At 36.3% G+C, this 22687-nt stretch overlaps 1 protein-coding gene across 6 annotated transcripts in view; it reads right to left on the bottom strand.

Annotated features, from left to right (window-relative positions):
• Positions 1-1624: 1624 nt before the first annotated feature.
• Positions 1625-22687, bottom strand: part of SREK1 (splicing regulatory glutamic acid and lysine rich protein 1) — a 35900-nt gene continuing 14837 nt past the window's right edge. For all 6 annotated transcript variants that reach the window (XM_074813510.1, XM_074813506.1, XM_074813509.1 and 3 more), the window contains 9 exons: positions 22472-22636; positions 21503-21681; positions 20787-20917; positions 19197-19311; positions 16531-16650; positions 13697-14230; positions 9198-9293; positions 8592-8727; positions 1625-7508 (listed from right to left, as the gene is read on the bottom strand). In XM_074813510.1, coding sequence (XP_074669611.1) covers positions 7356-7508; positions 8592-8727; positions 9198-9293; positions 13697-14230; positions 16531-16650; positions 19197-19311; positions 20787-20917; positions 21503-21681; positions 22472-22636 — 1629 coding nt within the window. In that variant the 3' untranslated portion in view covers positions 1625-7355. The remainder of the gene's footprint in view (positions 7509-8591; positions 8728-9197; positions 9294-13696; positions 14231-16530; positions 16651-19196; positions 19312-20786; positions 20918-21502; positions 21682-22471; positions 22637-22687) is intronic.

The raw sequence follows: 22687 nt of genomic DNA, 5'->3' as shown, positions 1-22687 counted from the left end.
CCCAAAATCTCCTCTGGCTAGAGAAGAATTTAACTGGGCACACCAAAACAAACCAAAAAGCACTGCATGTTTGTTCCTGGTTAATATATACCATCTCATAACATCTTTCTATTTATTCTGTATTATGGTTCATTCAGAAATACTGATTGTTTTGCTTGAGGCTGATCTGTAACACAGGCTACTATGATTTACAGCATGGTTCAGACAAGTCTAGTCCTTACGAGATACCTAGTTTTGACAAGACCAGGCAGGATGACTGGGATACATAAAAATGAGGATGTATACTTGAGAGGAAAACACCAAGCTAGTAGATAGACAAGTATTTAATAGCTCAGAAGACTTATTAAACAAGTCTTAGTAAAATAAGAAGAGTATCCCCTTAAAATTGAACAGAGGAGGAATTGTTGAATGTTACCTCACCACACTAAGACACAAAGCAGATAATACATTTGCCTAATCTTCACATTTCAAGTGGAACAATGCATTTGTTTTGACCTTCTAAATCCAGTAATCTGAAACAACCCTTTAAAATACTGCTTCAATAAAAATTAAAGGTTTTCTTTAGGCTCTATCTTTAAGAAGAAGTGTAAGAATTGTAGAGAGAAAAACAAAAGCACAGTCTTCCGCAGGTCTGATACTGAAGCAGCACACTTAACAAAAGACTAGTACTAACACTCTTGTCTGCCTGTTTCCTTAAAACAAGTAGGAAAAACAAGCTGTGTACACAAAAAAGCTTGAAAGTTTGATTTTAAAAGACTGTCACTTTTTAAGCCAAGTTTCAATCATGTCCTCTAAAAAGAATTTTTTAGTGAGCAATTACTTAAGGAAATTAGGTAGTATATAGTATAAATACGTAATGTAAGATTTTGAACCACTGCTGACATCTCAATATATTTTTCAGACCTGTTTTGCCCTGCTTTCACATTCAGAGGAACAGCACGGTGAAACGCAGTTATCCAGACCACAGATGTGTTGACTAAATCATCTAATCAGTAGGAGTTAAACTAGTCACAAGTCTCATTACAGACATGGCTGCTCTCACAAATCACAAGATCCCTACTGAACATGTTAAAGTCTCTTGAGAAGCATATCTCAAACTTCTGCTCCTTAATCACTGCTGTTTATTTACTTACACATTAAACTAAGCAACAGAGAAGCTTAAACATTGAAAACAGCAAATTCTAATATTAAATTATCCATGACAATAAACAATAAACATGTACTTTTAATGTCAGAAGCTCTGCACGAATTTCCTGATCCTACTTTAAAAAAAGGAATTTTGACATACAATTCTCTACAGCCACGTTTATTAACTTACTGTTTGAAAATGACAAGCTCTCCCTACTGGAACTATGGTAGTTTTCTCTGGAGAAAATCCCGTGCTCAGCCAGGGGATTCAGAACAGTGATGATACATTCAATTACTTAACCCCTCACCACCTTTCCTGTAATATTCTCATCAGTACCAGTCCAAGAGACTTAGTTACAAAGCACCTGATGCTCTGGGGCAGATGTAGCCAAAAAAAAAAAAAAAAAAGGAAAAAAAAAAGAGATAGAAATGCTTCACAGCCATTTGCTGTCATCTCATCCAAATTTAGTGGAAGTGAGTTTATGACACCATTAAAAACTTTGGGACACTGTTTATTTACAAAAACAACAACAACATAATAGCATTTGACATTTGTTTACTCATACCATTTTATAGTTGCTTCATTAATGCAAAAATATACTCTACCAACATGGAACAGGTTATATGCTTATTAAACATAGAAGACCTACTTTATTACCAGAAATATCAAACTCAGAGAAGGGAAATAATATTTTTGCTGCTGTAGTGCTTAAGTTCCCCAGGTGTATCTGAACCCAGACTGTGATAGGTGCTGGGTATAATGAATTAGTCTCACAGCTCCTGTTTCAGTGGGAAAAATACCAGAGAAGACCTCCTGATAAATGACAGGAACTGTAGATGTCAAATTACTTTGCTGTTTCCAGAGAAGATTACACATTCCTTTATTATGAAAATTATGTATTTATGAAGTAGCAATTTCAAAGTGGCCCATGATTTACTCATCAGTGCAGCAGTAGTTTTAAAATCTTTACACTAAGAAAGGTTTTATTGAGTAGACCAACAACTTGCTGCTTTTAAGAAAGCTACTTAACTGGCAGCCTCATTAAGAACATCAAGGATTGAGTGAAAGGAGGATGAAATGATTCTTTTACCATTGCTGATAGGTCTTTCAGTTCAAAACAGACACATGTAGCCTTTTATGGGAGAGTAATTTCATTAACAAGATTAGTAGGGAACATACTTTGTACACCAAAAATCTCTAGTCTGTGTCAAATTTGGCATGAGATTAACATAAAACATGTGATGAATTAAAAAAAAGTTTAAGCTGAAACTTTCCAGAATATATAAACTGCTAAAACCTCATTTCTGTTGTCCATGTTCTCCTGTATCAAGCTCAAAAATAATAAAACTGTCATGACAATTTTTTTAAAAAATTTTTTTTGCCCACTTGAATAGTAAGAGTTCATGGGTTCAGAAAACATTGTGAAAACTGAAGTTTGTAGATAGCTTCCTCAACTGTAGCATTTAAACAATTCAGAATTGATGTGTTAGAGCTGTGTCTCCTCAAACTAAGGGGATAGTTGTCCCTATCTATTGTCAGACAAGTTTATTAAGCTGTTTTTTATTGAATACAGAAGAAACGCCCCATACTAACGTGCTCAGATCCTGCAATAGGATTTACCAACAAATGAAGCATTCTTGAATTTGAAATAAAAATACACTACCTGCAAAGACATTTTTTAAAAGTTTAAAATAAAACACAATTGAAAGTGCATTTCTTACATGAAAAAAGAAAATCCCCTTTATACAGTGCTTTTAGTTTTCAGTATTATTTTAATTTCACTTCTCAACATATAAAAATAAACCTAAGGTACAGGCTGAAAACTTTTTTTCTGTTTACATATTAGCAAACAAAATTAAGTTTTAGATTCTTGTTAGGTAATAACGATATCTACAAATTTCAACTGTCCACACTCCAATCTCTGGTGAGAAAACTACATCTCTCTGAACTAAGCACCTACCGATTTACGTTATTTTAGCCACTTACAGATCTCAGCATTTGTGTCGCAAATTTTCTTACTTTTAAGATTATGGTAACACCGAAGGCAATCATTGATTGCTATAAAACTGAAAGTACCACAAAGTGGCAGGCGGGACCCATAATATGCCCCGGTTTGCAAGTCATTGTTCAGAATTCACATCTTTAAGATTATTTGTTTTACCATTATAACACCAATTTCACACTAACATTTACAAAATTCAGTATTACTTTTGTCTGGGTTTTTTTGTCCCCTTAAGTGAGTGGTTAGCAAAATGAAAATACATGAACTCTAACCTGTTTCATTACAAACTAACAAAAAGACAGGGATGCAGAGATGCTTCAGACCTAAAAGTAGAAGATAAACACATCACTATGGCATTACTGCTTGCAACGGTCATACACGTGAATGAAAAAAATAACACAGTAATACGGACAGGTATGAAGTATACAATAATTTGTATTATACAAAGCAGCCTTTACTTACTCTCTTTCTTAGACCAAAAGAAAATCACAGAAATCCCTACATCTACTATTACAAAATACCAGTACAAGCTAAGGGCAACACAGAGAAGCTACCATGTAACAAACAGATTCGCAGAGATTCAAAGTAATTTCGGGTATTGACTTGGATGTAACTGGGCCAGAGAACACTTAGCAAAGCATGCTGAAGACTACAACACTCAGGTAGCTCATTTCAGAATCCAAGTTGTGCGTAGATTGCTGCTGTTAGCCAGCTAATGTAAAGTTAGTGCAGATGTAATTACGTGAAATTGCCATTAAAAAAACCTAGCAGGTGACTAATATGTAGGCAGAACCTACATCTCACTGATGTCTCGGGTATTCTTCCAATGTTTCTAGTTTCCAACTGAAGGGCTTTTTTCTTCTCTTAGTTCTAATTCTGAAATATGAAGACCAGTATTCATTACTGCTGTCAGTGTTTGTAAACAAAATTTCATCCCTCACACCTGGGTAAACCTATTGACTTCAGTGGATTTATCTAAGTCACGGCTATTTTGAGCTTGGAATGCTGTTTCATCCACCAGCAGTTGTTTTCTGCTACCACCTTCTTTCAAAATCCAATGAAAAATTCTATCTTACCCAGAAACACTGTTGTGAAATAACTGTGGTCACTAATGGAAGCTTACACATATATGCTTTACACGGTCTTAGCACCATATCATCACTTTTCTGAGCAATTACAAGTCACAACATTTTCAAATAAAGGCTGACTCAAATGAAATTACATTTAAAACAATACAACTATCATGAACTACACTGTTCTCAAAACCTCCACTCAATCTCATTTATAAAGTGCAAAACCAAACAATCTGTCATGGCAGCTCAGCATGCAAACTTATTAACAAAGAAGGCAATGGACTTCCAGTGGAAGGTGGACACATTTAATGGATGATGCACACAATCCTGTTGGAGCAAGCAGGAACTTCATTACTGTGCTACACTACCAGTTTAAAAGTGAGCTACCCTCTGCAGAGGCAGACATTTTACAGATTAGTTCTCCAGTGGTGGCTTTTTAGGAAGAGGGGAACTGTAAAACACCTAATATGAACAGACAGTACTTAACTACCTCACAGATCTGCACAGTATTTACAAAGCAAAATCAGAAAATACAGCATTTGTAAGAAAATATGACTTGAGGTGGGGAGGAAATGTGTGTCTGGTGGTTGGTTGGTTTGCTTTGCTTTTTTTTCCTTAAAAAAACCCACCTTTTTGTAAGGGAACCATTAATTCACATACAATGTAACAATGTGCTGCATATGGACTTAAACATGTGGTAAGTCAGCTAGTAAGGCTGCCATCCTTAACTATTAATTTCCAAAGGCATGTTTCTTAGCTAACTGTACACAATCCTTTACATATTCTGTAACTGATACAGAATAGAGCTATGCAATTTCAGGATTACAGAACTCAAGAAATCAAACTAATATCAGCTGAAACATAGTAACACTGTAAGAATTCTAATTCCTCCCGAAGGAGAAACTTAGCTTTTCAAAGATATTATAAACAATACATGTATATTTTCACTGGCATCCACATTTCAAATCAAAGAAGCTACATGAGTAAGACCAGATCAACTAAAAATATTCCTTTAATAAGTATGTACCAGCAGAAACTTCCCTCTAAAATACTTAATTTTATTAGTGAAATGGTACCAAAGATAACAAGTATACAAACAATCTCTTCGGCTCTATGCTACTTACATATGATAAATAACACAGCTGTTGTTGCAAGACACTATACTTCACAGTCTTCCTGTAAGCATACAGATTTGTCATTCTTTTATCAGAATAAGCTGTTTGCCAGCCAACAGCACGTGGCTTAAACATCACAAAAATGACTGTCTATACTTTACATGGTAAAGCATTTCCTGTGTCTTAAATGTACACAGTGGCAAGAACATTAAATCCTATCAAAAATGAAGAGAGATTAAGCAGCTTCACAATCAAACTGGGTTACATTACCTTAGGAATTGGGCAAATTTTTCATTCCCTGTAATATGCTTGCTTTTATTTTTTTACCCCCCAGAAATAACTATGCAATGGAAAAGAAAAACAAATCGAAAACAAATAGCTAATATGCTACTAAGTTTGCTTTTTTAACTGAAAGAAATAACTCTTCCCATGAGGTAAGGCAATTAAGTCATTTGATTGTATTAAGTTGTATTAAAAATAATCTACTTGATTTTAGGTATAAGTAAGTTTTAAAGGTATGACTCAAGAAATCTCATGTAACCAATTAAATTAGTTCAGAGAACACAAGCCATGTTTTACCTTGACAAAAATATTTGCTTTGTCATTCTCTTCTTACATGCTTTCTCCCCAAAGAATGAAAAAAGAATCTCTACCATATAACACCTGTGTAAATTAGAACATTTTTCCACAAATTATTTATGCCCCCTTCTTTGCATACAATTCCTTTTATATCACCCAACAGGTATCACAGAAGATGATGAAGAGGTAACAATTAAGGCCATCTAAATGTAGATTAAATGTCTAAAGGGGTATCTTTGATGCAGGTGATCAGAAAATGCTTTGTATTTAGCTAGTTTTGTACAGTGGTGGTCCCCAAATTGCATCTTTGATCTATAAATCTCTTCTAAAAATAAAAAACAAAAGCAAAAACGGAGCTTTAGTATTTTAACAAGTGAATCAAACAACCGTTCTGACAAATCACTTGCATTCTTGTCTACAGTATGGTGGTGGCAAAATAGCAATAGAGATCATGTAAGATTTAGCTGAAAATGAGCAATAGCACATATACATTTCTAGAAAATACCACATTTTAAGAAGGCACTAAAGCTTCTGCTTGTGCTCCCATATTTTTTTAAACAAATAAGAAAAATTTATTTTCATAATGGCACCTGTACTATTTGCAGCTGAACAGACACACTGCAGTACGGCTCAAAACAAAGCTGTAAATTCTGATAATATCATACAGATGTGCACACTTCTGGAAGGACAAAAGAAAACAAACCAAAACAACCCCAAAATAACCCAGGAAGTTAATCTATTATCTATAACATGGCAATGTTCCTTTTAGGAAAAGTAGCATGCATTGTTCAAATACTTTAAAAGAAATATTAATTTTAGGGATATTAGTAAGAAATTCTTTTAAATAATAAAACCCAAGAATCTCAAGCCTTGAGCAAATGAAAAACATACTAGTCAGTGGGTATTTAACAAAAGAACCATAAAACTGTGTTTATGTTTAAAAACTCTTTCCCTACAGTTGTCATTTACAATAAAAGAGTGTCTATGCACCATTTCCAAGCACATCAAACAGTACACATTGAAGTTTTTGTGGATTTTTTAACCCACAAGGTAAAACAATACAAAATTAATCAATAAGCAGTATTTTAAACAACCTTCAATGCATATCTTCAGCTTTTTTTGGGTAGTACAGGTTTACATCTTTCACTTTCTACTTATTTGTAACAGCTTATGGCAAAACTTAACATAAATCATTTTACAAATAAGTACAGCCATCAAGGAAATGCATGAATTTTCAGAGATGAATAGTTCTGATGGCATCTGCCTTTTCATGATATAACTACTAGTCCGTGCTCTCTTGCTTTACAGGAAGAAGACAAAGCTATCACAAGAATTGGAAGAGCTACTGGTACTATCAACATGTTCAGGTTGATTGCTTTGACATTTTCTTCCTCAGTCTGGGAAATAAAAAGCTTTGGATTTCATTCCTTAGTTGAATCAGAGGTCCATTCTTTGCTTTAATCCTCTTCCATTTTAATTGAGAGGTTTTCTTCATTTGGTTGACAGTTCCCATTCTGTTGTAGTTTGACTTCATCTGTCCTTTGTGTATCTCTGTTGTCTACTTCCTTGTCAGTTTCTGAATTCTGATCCTCTTTAGTGTGATCTTTGTCCTATGAAAGGTAAAATTATTTTACAAAAAAATCATATTCTTAACATTATAGGATATGACTTCCAAACAACTCTTGGTATTTATATTGTCTCCATTTTTACATGCCTATCCTATCCTGTCTCAGCATTTTTTAGAATAGAGGTATCAGCTTTTCTTTTTTTTTTTTTTTTTTTTTTTAAAAAAAAGCTTTTTTTTGAATTGGCCAAAGTTAGGCACTCATAACAACCTGTCATCCAAGAAATCAATGCCATAAAGTGATCTGTCTTTATCATCAATATATAAAAAAAAGGGAACAAGCAGCATCAATGGAACCAATGAAAAACAGCTCCAGAAATTAAGATTTCATCCTATTTTCTAAATACAATTAATTTCTTTCTTTCATATTTCTGTCAGGTATGGGATGCAGTTTAAGAGAGTTCTTGGGTAAGGTAATTACTTAAGCATGTGGACAGTCATCTAACCAGCTGTTTTATAACAGTTTAATAATTCTGAGTATAACAAACTACTCTTTAAAGGCACGCTGCTTTTTAAATTCCAAGATTGAACAATTTGAAGATGTTTCTCTTCTTAATCACACCACCTTCTATTTAGCAGGGGAAAATCCCATACCACTCTTCCCCAACTCTTCAACTTCACTCCTGCAGAGTCCAGTACACAGACCAGGACCAAAGCAACCAGGGAGAGGCTGAACTGCAGATTATTTAAGTTTATTAAGTTTATTAAGTAAGTCATCTTTTCAGCTTGACAGCTGTCCCTGAACACTGCTCCTTAGTTACACAGTCTGCTTCCTGTCCGCTCATACAGATAGGCAACCAGACAAGTCCTAACATATGGCACAAAGAGAAACCAAAACGAAGTGTTTCCGTAACCTGTTCACATAAGATCCTGTAAAGTTCAAACACAGAGACTTATCAAACTGGCCCACTAACACCAACTGTAGGTCTAAACCCAAATGGTAGTAATCTGGTAAGAAAAACAGAAGAAAAAGAAGGGAGGAGAAAATGAAAGAAAAAGAAGGGAGGGAATTTCAATAATGGCTCCACTAGCACCACTTAACTCTGATTATCACTGGATCACAGCTTACCTTCAAAGTAGTGGTGCTTTTGTCAGATTTCTCCTTTCCTTCTTTTTCTTTACTACTTTTTTTCTTGGAGGTGGAGCGTTCTCTTTCTCTTCTTTCATTATTTGTATCTCTTTCTCTTTTTTTTTCTTTCTTGTTTCTGTTTAAGAAAATTTTTAGTCAAATCAGAATTTAATCCAACAGCAACAACCTTCAAAGTATTTAACTGCAAACTGAACTCTCATGTGTGAGTTTCCCATAAAAGAATCAAAATGTAATAAAATACCCTTCATAAAGACAAGGGGATTTTTTGACTGAAGAGAGCTAAAGAATGCATGTGTTCAGTACAAATGGTATTTGCAAAGACAAAACCAAATTAAGATGTATCTGATGAAGGGCTTTTATTGATTTGAAGCAAATTTGCATTGCTGACAGATTTGGAATCTCTAGTTGAATGCATACCAACGCTCAAATCCATGAAGGTTTTTTGGTTTGGTTTGGTTTTAGTTTAAATTAAAATGGAATCATACTGAGCAACTAAAATCATATGAGACGATTAGTGCACAGGCAGTAAAACAAAAAATACTACAAATTCTTCCTCCTTTACTTTTACGTTTACATTAAACTGACCTTCTTGGAGAAGGAGTTCGTGAAGACTTTCTTTTCGTTGTTTTGGATGTTTTAGGAGACTTGGAGGGACTTCTACTCTTCCTTTTACGCCTCTCTCTACAGGACCAAGAAATTCAAGATCATTAAAGAATCAAAATAATACACTCAGGAACCAGATAAAAACAGAAAGCTTTTAAAATGATCTAACACATCTACTACGTACATATACCTGAATTTAACATTACATATCAGCAACAATATATGAACTGTACAAAGCAAAAAAAAATTTTGCATGTTTCAATTTTGTTGAAAAAGTGAGGGTAGAAGTAGGAAAAAAAAAAAGGTTGTGCCCTTTCAGGTTTTAGTTTTTTGTTTATCCTCATGCGTTTGTACTTATATCTGATAACAGTGGAAGCACACAGAATTCACTAATCCTGTATTAAGCAAGAGTCTCTTCAGTCAGAAAAAGAATCCAATTGAATGAAGAGCCACGTTAAGACAAAAATCATGACTTGAGCGATATGAACTTTAACACTAGAACCTGAAGATCACTGTAATTTCAGTTCATTACAAAAGGGTATATTAAGATATGCCTAGTATCACTATCTGTATTGATACTCTGAGAATATCATCTACTGTGACTTTCTGTAGCTGCATAGGACAAAATTTCATAACTATTTTGTTCAAGCAAGCTCTTAAGTTTGATTTGATCTTTGGCAAACAAAAATATAAAGTGGCCCCAAAATCACGGAGAAAATATCACCATCATTGAACAGCTATCCACTAGTTAACATGCACCTATTCTGAACACGTTCACATTTATTATCACCTTTTTTCAAATGAGGATACTGCAAACTGATATATTATTCTGACAGTGCTCCCACTTGGGCTACACTGAGTACATCCCCACTTTATTTTACTTTCCAGCATACATAGCTGTGATTAACCAAGTGCCTTACCGACTGTGTTTAAACTAGAAACTGTTTATTCATGAAATCTAATCTTCAGTTTCTGCTTTTCATGTTTCAAGTTGAAGAACTACAACTATCTCACAGTATTTGTTCCTATCTCTATTACATTTATGTATGCAAAGATTTTTGTGCACCTGTTAATGTTCTTAAGCAATACTAATAGAGCAAAATTTAAGAAAAAACAAGTCTGAATACTTTGATAGTGATCATGTGTCTCTTAATCATACACAGAACTAACATCCCGTACCCATCTCCTCTGCTAGCCTGTAGATGTTTGTTGGAAAAGGAGACAGATCCTCCTCTTCCTCTGGTCTGTTCCTTCAGCTAGGAATCACAAATAGCCATCTGATTTCTAATACTCGCATGTTGTCTGTCAGTAAAGCAAGGTCACTTGCCACCTAGTTCTTAGAGGGTCCTGTATGTCCTATTCCACCTTCACTTCATCTCCAAAAAGGTAACTATTTGTCCAATATTTTACACTCATCAGCAGTCCCAACTCGGTGCTACACTGTAAATCCAGGCAGCTGAAATGCCAGTTTGTCGGATAATCTTCTCCAGAAAGGTTTGTAACTATTTCAACTAGGCAACATCAATGACCAAAGTAAAGAGATGTCCTTAAACACAAGTTAACTGCATTTGTTAACTGACTCTGTAACCCAACCTATTCACAATTACTTTTCAGACAATAACAGAATTACTGAGGTTGAAAGAGCCCTCTGGAAAACACCTAATCCAACTTCTCCCTCCCCCACCTTAAAAAACAGTCAACTACACAAGGTTACTCAGGGCCACCTCCAGTCAGATTTCTAATATCTTCACGGATGAAGACTCCTCAATCTCCCAGGGTAACTGGTTCCAGTTTGCCCAGAAAAAAGAAGTAATTTAAACATTAGAAAAAAGCCTTTATTTCCCATATGTCAATATGTGCCTACTACCTCTTACCCTGTCACTGGCCCTCATTGAGAAGTCTGCCTCTGTCTTCTTCACACTCTCCCATCAGGTATTCATATGCACTGATAAGATGCCCTCTCAGCCTTCTCTTCCCCAGGCTAAACAATCCCAGATCCCTCAGTCTCTCTCCTCGTATGACAGATGCTCCAAGCCCTTAATCAGTTTCATGGCCCTTCGCTGGACCCTCTCCAGTATGTCTGTGTGTCTCTTGCAATGGGGAGCCCAGAACTGGACACAGCATTCCAGATGTGGCCTCACCAGTGCTGAGGAGAGGGAAAGAATCACCTTCCTTGACCTGCTCACAACACTGCCTAACGCAGCTCAGCATACTGCTGACCTTCTTGGCTGCAAGGACCCTCAGGTCTTCTGCCAGCCAGCCAGCCTTCCAGCTAGTCAGTCCCCATGCTGTACTGATGCAATGGAGTTATTCCTGCCCAGCTGCAGGACTTGGCCTTTCTCTTTGTTCAACTCCATGAGAAGCCTGTCAGGCTATTTTTCCTGTCTGTCAAGGTTTTTTTGAACGGCAGCACACTCCTCTGATGTACCAGCCTCTCTCCCCAGTTCTGTTTTGTCTGCAAACTTGCTGACGGTGCACTCTGTCCCACTGTCTAGGCCACTGATGAATATGTTCAACTGTATTGGCCCCAATATTGATACTCTAAATATAATGCTACATCTGAAGAAAGAATTGTAAATCCATGTAAAAAGGTGTATTTCTCTCATCCTCCATCTTCAAAAGAACATTGTCTTTGTTTAGTAACATCTGTATAAAAAAAATTAACTCCCTATCAAAGTAGGGTTTTGTACCGTGAGTCCATTAGAAGAGATGCACTGATTTTCCCTAGAATTCTTTGCCCAAATAGAATCATAGAATGGTTTGGGTTGGAAGGGACCTTGAAGATCATCTAGTTCCAACCCCCTGCCACGGGAAGGGACACCTTCCACTAGACCAGGTTGCTCAAAGCCCCATCCAACCTGGCCTTGGACACTTCCAGGGAGGGGGCATCTACAGCTTCTCTGGGCAACCTGTTCCAGTGTCTCACCATCCTCACAGTAAAGTACTTATTCCTTAGATCTAATCTAAATCTACCCTCTTTCAATTTAAAACAATTACCCCTCATCCTATCCCTACATGTCCTTATAACAAGTTCCTCTCCAGTTTTCTTGTAAGCCCCCTTTAAATACTGGAAGACTGCTATAAGGTTTCCCCAGAGCCTTCTCTTCTCCAGGCTGAAGGACCCCAACTCTCTCAGTACATAGCATGAATTTTTGGTAACATCCAGCTAACTACACTTGTTACTTGACATTAGGACTGGGTCTTCCACCAAGGTTCTTATATAAGCTATACATTGTCAAAATATTAAATCTTTTTTCTACACTTACCTAATTCAACACTCCTGAGGCCTACAGACAGAAAATGTTATGTTTTCAAATCTGGCAGAACCAACTCTACTCTGTGTAGGTCTTCAACCCATGAAATAATGTTAAAAATGCATTAAGATAGGAAGCTGCATATGCCTAAAAAAAGACACAGTATTTTGCCCATAAACCTCCAGAACAACATGGACATTTCATGTAATGCAAACAGAATGTTTAGAAACCATTACAGCCTTTTCCGCCTTGTATGAACCATGAAATTCTGAATTCTGAGGACTGTGGGAATTTTGCTTTTGTCCAGTGAAATTATTGTAATACCTAGAACTTTTCCCAATTCATGCAGCATTTCATTCTCTCAAGGTAGCAGAAAAAATCTGGTATCTAAATTTGACATGTGATATTACTGAACACCCTAATTCCTGAGGTATTCAGAAAGGACTTTTTCCACGAGAGCTTCTGAACTTAAGTTAGCCACAATATTTTTAGAATATGCCTGAGTTAGTGCACTTACAGAGCTTATAATCAATCTCACAGCCTCCTTTTGCTGTACTGAATTTACCCAGGCTTCCACCCAGTACAGCCTCCCTCAGAGGCAAGAACACCAGCTTCATTAACTTGAATGTTTCCCTGTTTGCTATCAGCACTGTTAAGGAACCTTACTTTTAACTTGTACCTTACTCTAACCAGCTAAACAAAGTATCCTTATTTCCAACTGAGATACATTCACCTTCTGAATGGCCAGCCAGCCAAGCGACATACTTGCTTCCTGCTCTCGAGCCATGCAGCTGAAGAGTGACGAGTACTATCACCCAACTGTTCGTAAGATCTACAGACCAACACCATACAGTATATAAGCAACCAAGTAACTCAATGACTCAAACTTTCATCAGGACAAAGATGATGTGTGACGTTGCTTTATCAGAACTTTTGGATAGCTCCAGCACAGAGAAATCTCACAAGAATCACCTCCTTACTGTCCTAAAGTACTATATTATATGGCTATGTGAAAGGCAAGCACCAGCAGCCCAGCAAGAAACTATGTTCTATCAGGCACCATCCAGAGCTCTTTGTAATAGATTTCACTTTACAGGAAAATGTACAAAACAGAAATAATACAATTTAATTAGTAAGAGGCATGTATGTATATTGATACATAAAAACTAGGATGGTGCCTCACTGAACTGACAAGTCAAAAAAAGCATGAAAAAATTCTAAACAAACCTGCTGGAGCTACGAGATCTTCTTGATGAGCTATAGCTTCTTGGGGGTGTTCTGGATCTCTTCTCTTTCTTCTTTTTGTCATCTCTTTCTTTTTCTCTTTCTCGCTCCTTATCCCCATCTTTTTCCTTTTCTTTGTCTCTGTCCTTCTCTTTGTCCCCTCCTTTGTCCTTATCTCCCTCTTTGTCCTTAATCTTTTCTCTGTCCTTCTCTCCTTCTTTCTCAGTATCTTCTTTTTCCTTGTTCTGGTCTAACTCTTCCCTGTCTTTTTCCTTCTCCTTATCCTTCTCCTTTTCCCTGTCCCTATCTTTGTCCTTATCCTTGTCCCTGTCCCTATCTCTGTCTTTGTCTCTGACTCTCTCTCGATCCTTGTTACGCTCTTTATCTCTCTCTCTGTCCTTTTCCCTGTTTCTATCTTTATCTCGCTCTCTTTCCCTGTCTTTGTCTCGGTCTCTCTCCTTCTCCTTGTCTCGGTCTCTCTCCTTTTCTTTGGCCTTTTCTTTTTCCTTGACCTTTTCTTTGTCTCTTTTCTTGTCCCTGTGAAAAGCCAAACACAAATCCATTAATCCATCTTTGAACTTTCCAATTAAATTACAACTAACTCTTTAGCATACATTAATTGCTCAAGATAAATCATGTGTCTCTGTTGAAAAATAGTAACTATTCAGTATTTTAATTTTCCATCCCTGTTCACCAGGAGGGAAAGGTTATATAGGTAGGAAAAATCTGGAAACCAAATTGGAGAAGGGGAGGCCAAAATAAAATCAAACTGTGATTTTCAGAGACATATTACACTTTGAGAGACTATGTCTCTTCAACTTACAGTTACATTATTATACATACATAATTCTTCTACGTTTTGTCAGGAGACAAACTCTACAATCTGTAAATCCACTCTTTACTAAAAGTGTGTCCACATAAAATGGACGGCAGATTAACCACCCCCACATGAATAATGACAGCTGACTGACAGAAGTCTTTATTTCACAGTGTTCTCTCACACAAATACCCTGGAACTGCTCTGAAGTCCAACAAGAACTAATACATAGAAATAAAAAACCAGGGATAAAATTTCAGTGAACAAAATTCCCTCAAGAGGCAAATGTAAGGTCAAACCTCAATCAAGACAATTCAATCACCTGTAATGTCATTAGGAATTAAAAAATCATTGAAAAATTGTTAATACAGTAAAAACAGAAGCAAGGATAAGGAAACAAGTCAGCTTCTTTGAGACAGGAAGAATGGTACATGTTCATAAAAAGAACAGTGAGAAAAATTCCAACTGATGTTCTAGTTGTCAAGCCAAACAAAAATTGATTAGATCACAGCTTTGGCTGGATGATTACACATTGGTATAGGATTATTTGGAAGTGCAACACTCCATCTTTCCTTTCTAGTAGAGAGACACATGAGTGCTAGACCTGCCTCTAGGACATATGAAAATGAACAATTGTTCAGGGAGAAGCAGAACAGGAGAAGTTGATTAGCAGGGCTTTACATGTCCAGGAGAACCAGACTGACAGAAGTTGCTGTGTCTATTGGTATTGGTTCCTATTCTAGGATTTTTAAAGACTCTCAAGGAGACTCCTTCACGCATAAAAGGTCCCTAAGCACAGCCCCCACCATTCTTCAATGGAAGAAATGTTTGGCTGTACATTCTTCTCAACTGCTAATAAATAGTAGGCTGTTGTATGCTCTGTGACCTGACAACCTTGGTTCCCATCAGGTTTTGGCAAATACTTTTTTAGAAATCTCAGAGAAGGAATGTAAGACCATAAAGACGAAACAGCACACAATCCCTGAAATAGCAGTCTCACAATGCCCCAAGAAGTGCTTTCCAGCTGATTTGTCACAGATTTCATTGGACTTGCCCCTTCCTGTAAGCAGGTTATCTCAAGAAGCTCCAGACAACAGCAACAGAGAATCAAAATGATACATCAATAAAGCCCAGCTATGTAGCCTATTCTTGTTTCCACTGAGGTCCACAGATGTGCAGTTATATTTCCCACAAAACTTATTCCCTCAAAAAACAAGAGGCAAATGCACAACCTAAGCATGAAGCTCCCTTTAAATGAATCAGGGGAATTAAGGACATTAAAGAGAAAGAAAAGTAGCAAGAATTCTATTCATGAAGCCACTTTCATAGGCACTTTTATATTGTGAATATTCACTACTTCATCCCTCAGAAAATTATGTTATTGTCTTGTTGGAATTTCACAGTTCAAGAATTAGATGACCAGACTTAAAAATTAATAGACCAGGTAAAACATAGATGTATTAGATGCTGAAATGCAAATATGCCATATAACAGACACATGCATTTGTGCCCATAGCAGTGCATGGCCAATATGAGATAGCCAAAGTGAAAATAAAAGCTCATGCACAAAACTTTACATATGTTCTCAGAATGCAGGATCAAGTTCAGCCTGAATCCAACCTTCTCAACAGATAGAGATCGAAGAAGCGTCATCCGCTTTTCTGTGGGTTGCACAGGCTACACAGCACTCCTAATCTATTGGTTAAAGTCTGGCAATTAAAATTACCTGTTTTCAGTAAGCTTGCACATTGGTATAAATGTAGACCAGACTCAAAGTTTAGGCACCTCAGTGTGGTGGTTTCACCCCCGTAGGCATCATATGAGATACTATGAAGAAAATTACCTCTATCCCAGCCAAAACCAGTAGACTCACCATGAAAATCTACTTTCTATTCTTTTGTCCCACAGACAAAGCCTAGGGACAGGCTACAGCATTTAGAGATTTCACCCTCTACCATCACCTAAAACTGTGTACTGTGTGCTAAGAAGAACAGTATAATTTCTTAGGAACAGAACTCACCGAGAATGAGAGCGGCTTCTTGATTTCCGTCTTTCCCTAGATCTAGACCTTTTTTTCAGGGGACTTCTGGATCTGCGTCTGTCCTTGTGTCTTGAGAGAGATCTGTTGCCAGATCTACTTCTATATGAGCAATACCAGAAAAAAAAACTTTAATATTGAAACCTCATAAAAATTAGGTCAACCAACAAAGGAAAAAAGCCATAAATCTTGCCTCACTACATTAAATTATATAAAGTTACACCTCAGTAATATACTGCCTACCAACATTTTTGCAAATATGTATATTTTATGCTTCACCAGGTGCACATGCCGTCCTTTGAAACAGTTCACCATTTAAGTAATACTCATGTTTCATAATAACCTCCATGAACATTCTGGAAAATATAAATTCACACCATATTAGGATAGCTGTCCTTAGTAAATTACAGTGCATAAAATCTACTATAGACAATTTCTAACAGCTTGTAAAACTGATTAGTTAGATTTTGCTTCTTTTTCAGGCCCAGTCACACTGCAGTCTTGGTCACTGAAGAAAGATGGTTTTAACTGGTCCCTTTCTGCTTTGTTCTCCAGCCTTACAATTTAAATGAACATTAAAAAACCAGACCAAAACAGCAAAAAACCAACACTATCTGTGGTTCAGCATTTAGCCAAGTTACCTTTTCAGCTGAAAGGATTTGTTAGCATGGATGTCAATTGTAAGAATTCTCAAGGAAAGGAATGAGTGTTTAATACATGGTAAATAAGGAATGCAAATAATGTGCAGATACTCCGATAAAAATCCAGTTAAAAGTCTTCTGATAAACTTATATAGTATAGTCACAGATTTGATGAAGAAAATAAGGCTTTTAATTACTATATTCTTTTTTTTCCGAAATATTCCCTATTTTTGGAAGATTACACTCCCTAGGAAAGCAAAAATAAAAAGCTGAATTTGAAAATTAAGTTTCAAAAAACCACATTGCTGAATACTTTGCCTGAGAGGTTAAAGTACCATGAAGTTTAACTTACCAGACAGAAAGCCTATGTATATTACTCAATAAATCCTGAAGAACAGGAAGGTACAAAAAAAAATACCAGCTCCACCTGTCTTCTCCAGCTCAAGACACATACAGTAATATATACCGAGAGGAGAGGCAACCATTTTTTATCTATGGCTTTGCAGTGCAGAAATACAAACTAACTACAGGGCAAATTAATTACAAGTGAGTCAAAGTAAGACCTTGAATAATTTTATACCATAGAGATGAAAATGGTTTAAATGTTTTATAAAAGAGTAACACAGGTAAGTGGGAAGGGCAGTTTATTCTTAGGGATGAAGTTGCCTCAGCAGATCAGACTGCCCTTTTTTCAGCATACTCTCTATACTGACAGTAACAGTGGTAAATCATTTAAAAAACAAACCCAAACCAACAAAACCATCAACAGTGGTTTAAAGCACAGATTTTCCACAAGTAAAAAAATGCAACTTTATCTTATAAAAATCAATTTGGTTTGTGTCAATACAAAATAATAATGACATTACTGCAGTGCTATACAAAACAAAGACTGGTTTTCAGTTATGTCCCGAGTTAGAGAAACAGCAAAGAAGCAAGAACTAAAGAAGTGACTAAATGATTCTTCTTGCATTAAAAAGGTACCTAACATTTTGATGTCATTAGATAGTATGTATTGTTGTGTCGCTATCGCAAAACTGAAGCTTGCACTTACATTTGTTTGGTAGGTCAACTGATGATAACTGGCCATTTTTTCTGTATCTAAAAATCCTAGTTGCCTTGTTAAAGATGATGCATGAAAAGAAGCAACAGAGCTGTTGCTGCAACACTGACAATACTCACCTTTTTAAAGTGTACGCTATCAAATACATTCTGATTTTTTTTTTTTTTGGATACTTAACGTAGCCAAGTATCTTTAGATTGATTACATAAATGCTCAGAAGACATTCCTGACATGGAAAGAATCTGAACCATTTCAGGATGCATTTATAAGCCTCACATAGCAAGAGTGTCTCATTCTTGGAAAAAATCTTAATGGGTATACTTTAAGGTTGATCTAGAAATTTTATTTCCTCTCATATTCCAAAGCCTGTTTCAGAACTGAAAAAAGTTTGAGCAAAGCAAACAAAAGCTGAAGAATTAAAAACTGCCCCTAAAGCCTTTTTCTTCGGCTTTTAAAAACCATAGCTTTACATTTACAGTACAGTAAATAAAAATATTGCATTTGTTAACTAGATGTTTAGAAGTTCAGGACATCAGAAACCTTCTACCAGCAAAACTAGCCAGCCTAACTGCTCAGCGTGCTAACAGTAAACTACATGTTCAATCCACAAAATACAGGTAACTCTCTTTTCAAAATACAGGTCACAAAATATTATGCTACAAGGCACAAAATGTACCGTGAAACCACAGAAATGGTTATGCTACATGGCACAAAAAGTGCCTTCTAGTGTGTTTTAACTAAAAGTCATCCTGAAGACATTTAGTATTTAGAGGGAGAGAGTTATCTATTCAGAGACAAAGTTCCTGGTAACTCTGATCTCCTCAGTTTAAGTTAGTAATATTCTCCACAGGGATACTCATCTTACAATTCTGTAAGAAATCTCAGTAACCACCACCACTCGAAAAACCCAGTATGATCTCTTAGACCAAAAGAAAAACCATACCTACCTGTGTTTTGAGTGTGATCTTTTCCTTCTAGATCGGGATTTTGAGCTAGACCTGGATTCTGAACGTGAATGGGAACGAGATCGACCGCCTTTTCTTTCACTGCTCTTTCCAGACTCTGAGAGGAAAAAACCACTTTGCAGTGTAAGCTCAGAACATTTAAAGATCCCAGTTAACAATCTGGCACAAGTGGAATGTACCACATATAGTGCAAGGGGCCTACTCTTTGCACATCTTCCTTCTTTGCAAATATCCTTCAGAAACATCCAAGAAAGTCATTGCATATACTCGTTGAGTGCAGCCATCCTGCAGCAGTACACATAAACCAGATAATTATAAACAGCTAGCTCTATTAGGAATGGGATTTACGTTGCTGCCACAATGCACAAGATCACAATATGTTCTCCTCTTGGTCTATTATTTAATATAATTACTTTCTTTTTTTTAAATAACCTGAGAAGAATAAATTTAGAGGGCATTATTTTGAAAACAAGCATAAAATGTAAATAATAATTAGTACTATCTGTATTTTTAGGTATTTCAACCACTGTACAAACTCTGAAGTTTTATTCCTCAAACATTGTTTTGTGGGAGGAAGGGATGAAGAGAATAGGGTGAAAAGTTTGATCCAAAGGCCAGGAAGTCAACAGAAACCTTAACAGTGACCTCACCAGACTTTGGTTCAGACTCTAAAAGACTGTTACTCTGCTGTTTAACATTGAGGAAATGTTAGAGCTATTTTTCTTCCAACCCTAAAAAACAACAGAAAATACTCACCCACCCCCGCAAAAAAACCCCTAAGACTCCGCACTATCTAACCTAAGTAAGATAGTGTCTGGTTTTGTTAGTAAGAAGAATGACAAAATCTCACTGATGAAAAGAAAAAGGAGGATCTCAACTGCAAATTTAACAAGATGAGAATTTTTTTATGCTGTGGTTTTTGTAATCAGTTTAAGTCAGCATAAATCAGCACTGAAATGTCTGTCTAACCTTTCAACGCACCAAAACCTTCCTCCTTGACCTGGCATCTCAGTGTTGACAGGGATCAGGGAACCAATCTGGATGAAAAAATGTCCTTTACAATATGTTAAGTTTTATCCTACATTAATTCTCTGATCCCATTTACTATGAGGATGCACACAGTCTTGAGGCAGCATGAAAAAGAGCACAGCACAGGGACAGTATTAACCTGCTGCAGATAAGGAAAGCATAATATTACTGCTTTCAGAACCATACTAACTCCCTCTGATCATGAGACTATGGCATTAATGGGTGCTAGAGGAGAACAAAACAAAACATAAAGCATTTTCTTTTAAAAGTTTGTAAGTACTCTGAACTTAAAAAGCACCAACATCAAGTATTAACTTTGTATTTTTGAATACATTCAGTGAGCATGTATCTGAAAATAAGACATGATGAAATCAAGTCAGCTTCATACCACTGCTCTGTTGCATGAACACAATTTTTATTTTTGTTTCCCCACATGTTGTTCACCTTTTAGTACCCTCTTCCCGTGTTTGCAAATGCTCTTAAGAGCATGTGCAAAGGTATACACAGAATGTATGTGTTAGGTAATGAACATAATATACCTACCTGGCTCAATAGCAGCAGATATGAAAGACTGGGCTTCCCTTACTCTCTTCATCACTTCTTCCAGTTCCTTGGCAGCAGCTTGTGGTGTCATTTCAGGAGGCTTCACTATTGCATTATTGGAGTGATTTATTCTAAAGGAAAAAATAAAACCTTTAACTCCCAAACACTTGAAAAGGAAAAATGAAAAACAACTAAGAAAGGAAAATACCTCAGTTTCCATGTATGACCAAAGTTCAGCAAAACTACAGATTTGTCCTAACATTCATCTGTTCTAAGTATCTGAAATGTCTTTTATTGCTTTTGAATCTTACTACTTTTAAATAAATGCGGCATAACATTTACATGTTAAAATATATTCTAGTAGAAGTTTAGGAATCTATTTCTCAATTTCAGATCGAATCTCTATGTTAAGGCCTACTAATTACATACACATTGTATAAAAAGCTTAATTAGTACTAAGGACCTTGCAGATTCTTTCACTACTACAACTTCCTCAAGATTAAATATATTTTACTCAGTGCCATCGATATTCTTCTCAGAGAAAGTTATGCCCAACCTTGAAACTGGAGTTTATAAAAACATTCTAGTTTGATAACAATAGGTCTTTATATTGAAAAAATATTCATCACAGCAGTTTCCTGCACATCAGAGTCATAAATATGTAAGGATACAAAGAATCTCTCATTCAACAGTCATATGGATAATTAATTTCTTACTTCAGTGGCCTGTCTCCAAACATAACTCCATTAAAGGCAAGAGCTCGAGGTACAGAATTTTGGTCTGCAAATTCCACAAAAGCAAATCTTGTTGGTTGCGTCTCATCACCTGCCATTCGCACAAATTTGACTTCTCCAACTTGCTTAAAGAATTCAAGGAGCTGATCTGCTGTTGTAGTCTAGAAAGAGTCGAAGAGCTCAGCTGAAGTAAAATATATAATGAAAAGCACTTATCCAATATACCAGGTAATCTAAGAGCTACAGATTTTGGAAAGATATCTCACCATTATTACAGAGGTGACATGACTTTGTTAATGTTACACTTTAGGAAAGACAGGTATTTTTACTTCTGTTACTCTAAAGAATATACTACAATTTAAAACAGTGCAACCACAAGCCCTGAAGTCCTACATCTACATTTAAAAAAAAATTTGTATAGGATTTTGCACTTTTCAGGCAACTCATCTGAAATAACTGATGAGGAATTTCCTTATACACCTATGTCTAAGCTACTGACTGTGACTTTTGATCAATTTTTTAAAAAATCCAAACAACACAACATGACTTAGCTTCTATCTGTTTTTCTACTACCTTCCAGCTTGTTTTATTTTATCATGATCATAGTACTTTTACATTCGACTAGTTACTTTGGCAGTCAAAAAAAATGAAAATAAAATATTGCCATCAGTCAAAAGCAAATAGTTTTTCAATTAATCCAATCAATTGCTGCAAAACCAAGTTTCTGACAGACCTACCTTTCCTGTTAGAGAAACTCAAAGGTATTCATGCTAATTTTGCAACTTTCACTAGGACACATCATTCCATTTCACTGTACTTAAGCAACTGCACAGTGTTGTGGGGGACAGCTACCATGATCTCACAATTTCTGAGGCATTCTCAGCTAACACAACCCATCTGGACATTTGATGAACATATACAATCCTAAGTATTACACCAAAAAAGAGCTACCTGGGAATTCAAGTTTCCAACATAGACAGTTCTCCTGATTTCATCAATTTTGGATGGATCCACATTCCCCATAATTGGCGGTTGTGGTATTTCTCCCAGCGCTGTAATGTTAGGGTCCAATGCTGCTGCTGGTATAGCCCCCAAAGTGCCAAGTGAAACACCGAGCTGAAAAACACAAAAACAGAATATGCTTTGCAACCAAGCACTGGTGGGAGA

This window comes from Strix aluco, chromosome Z, assembly GCF_031877795.1.
Source record: "Strix aluco isolate bStrAlu1 chromosome Z, bStrAlu1.hap1, whole genome shotgun sequence".
Taxonomy (NCBI): Eukaryota; Metazoa; Chordata; class Aves; order Strigiformes; family Strigidae; genus Strix; species Strix aluco.
The sequence above is the reverse complement of the archived record's forward strand: the minus strand, read 5'-3'. Positions and strand labels throughout refer to the sequence as shown.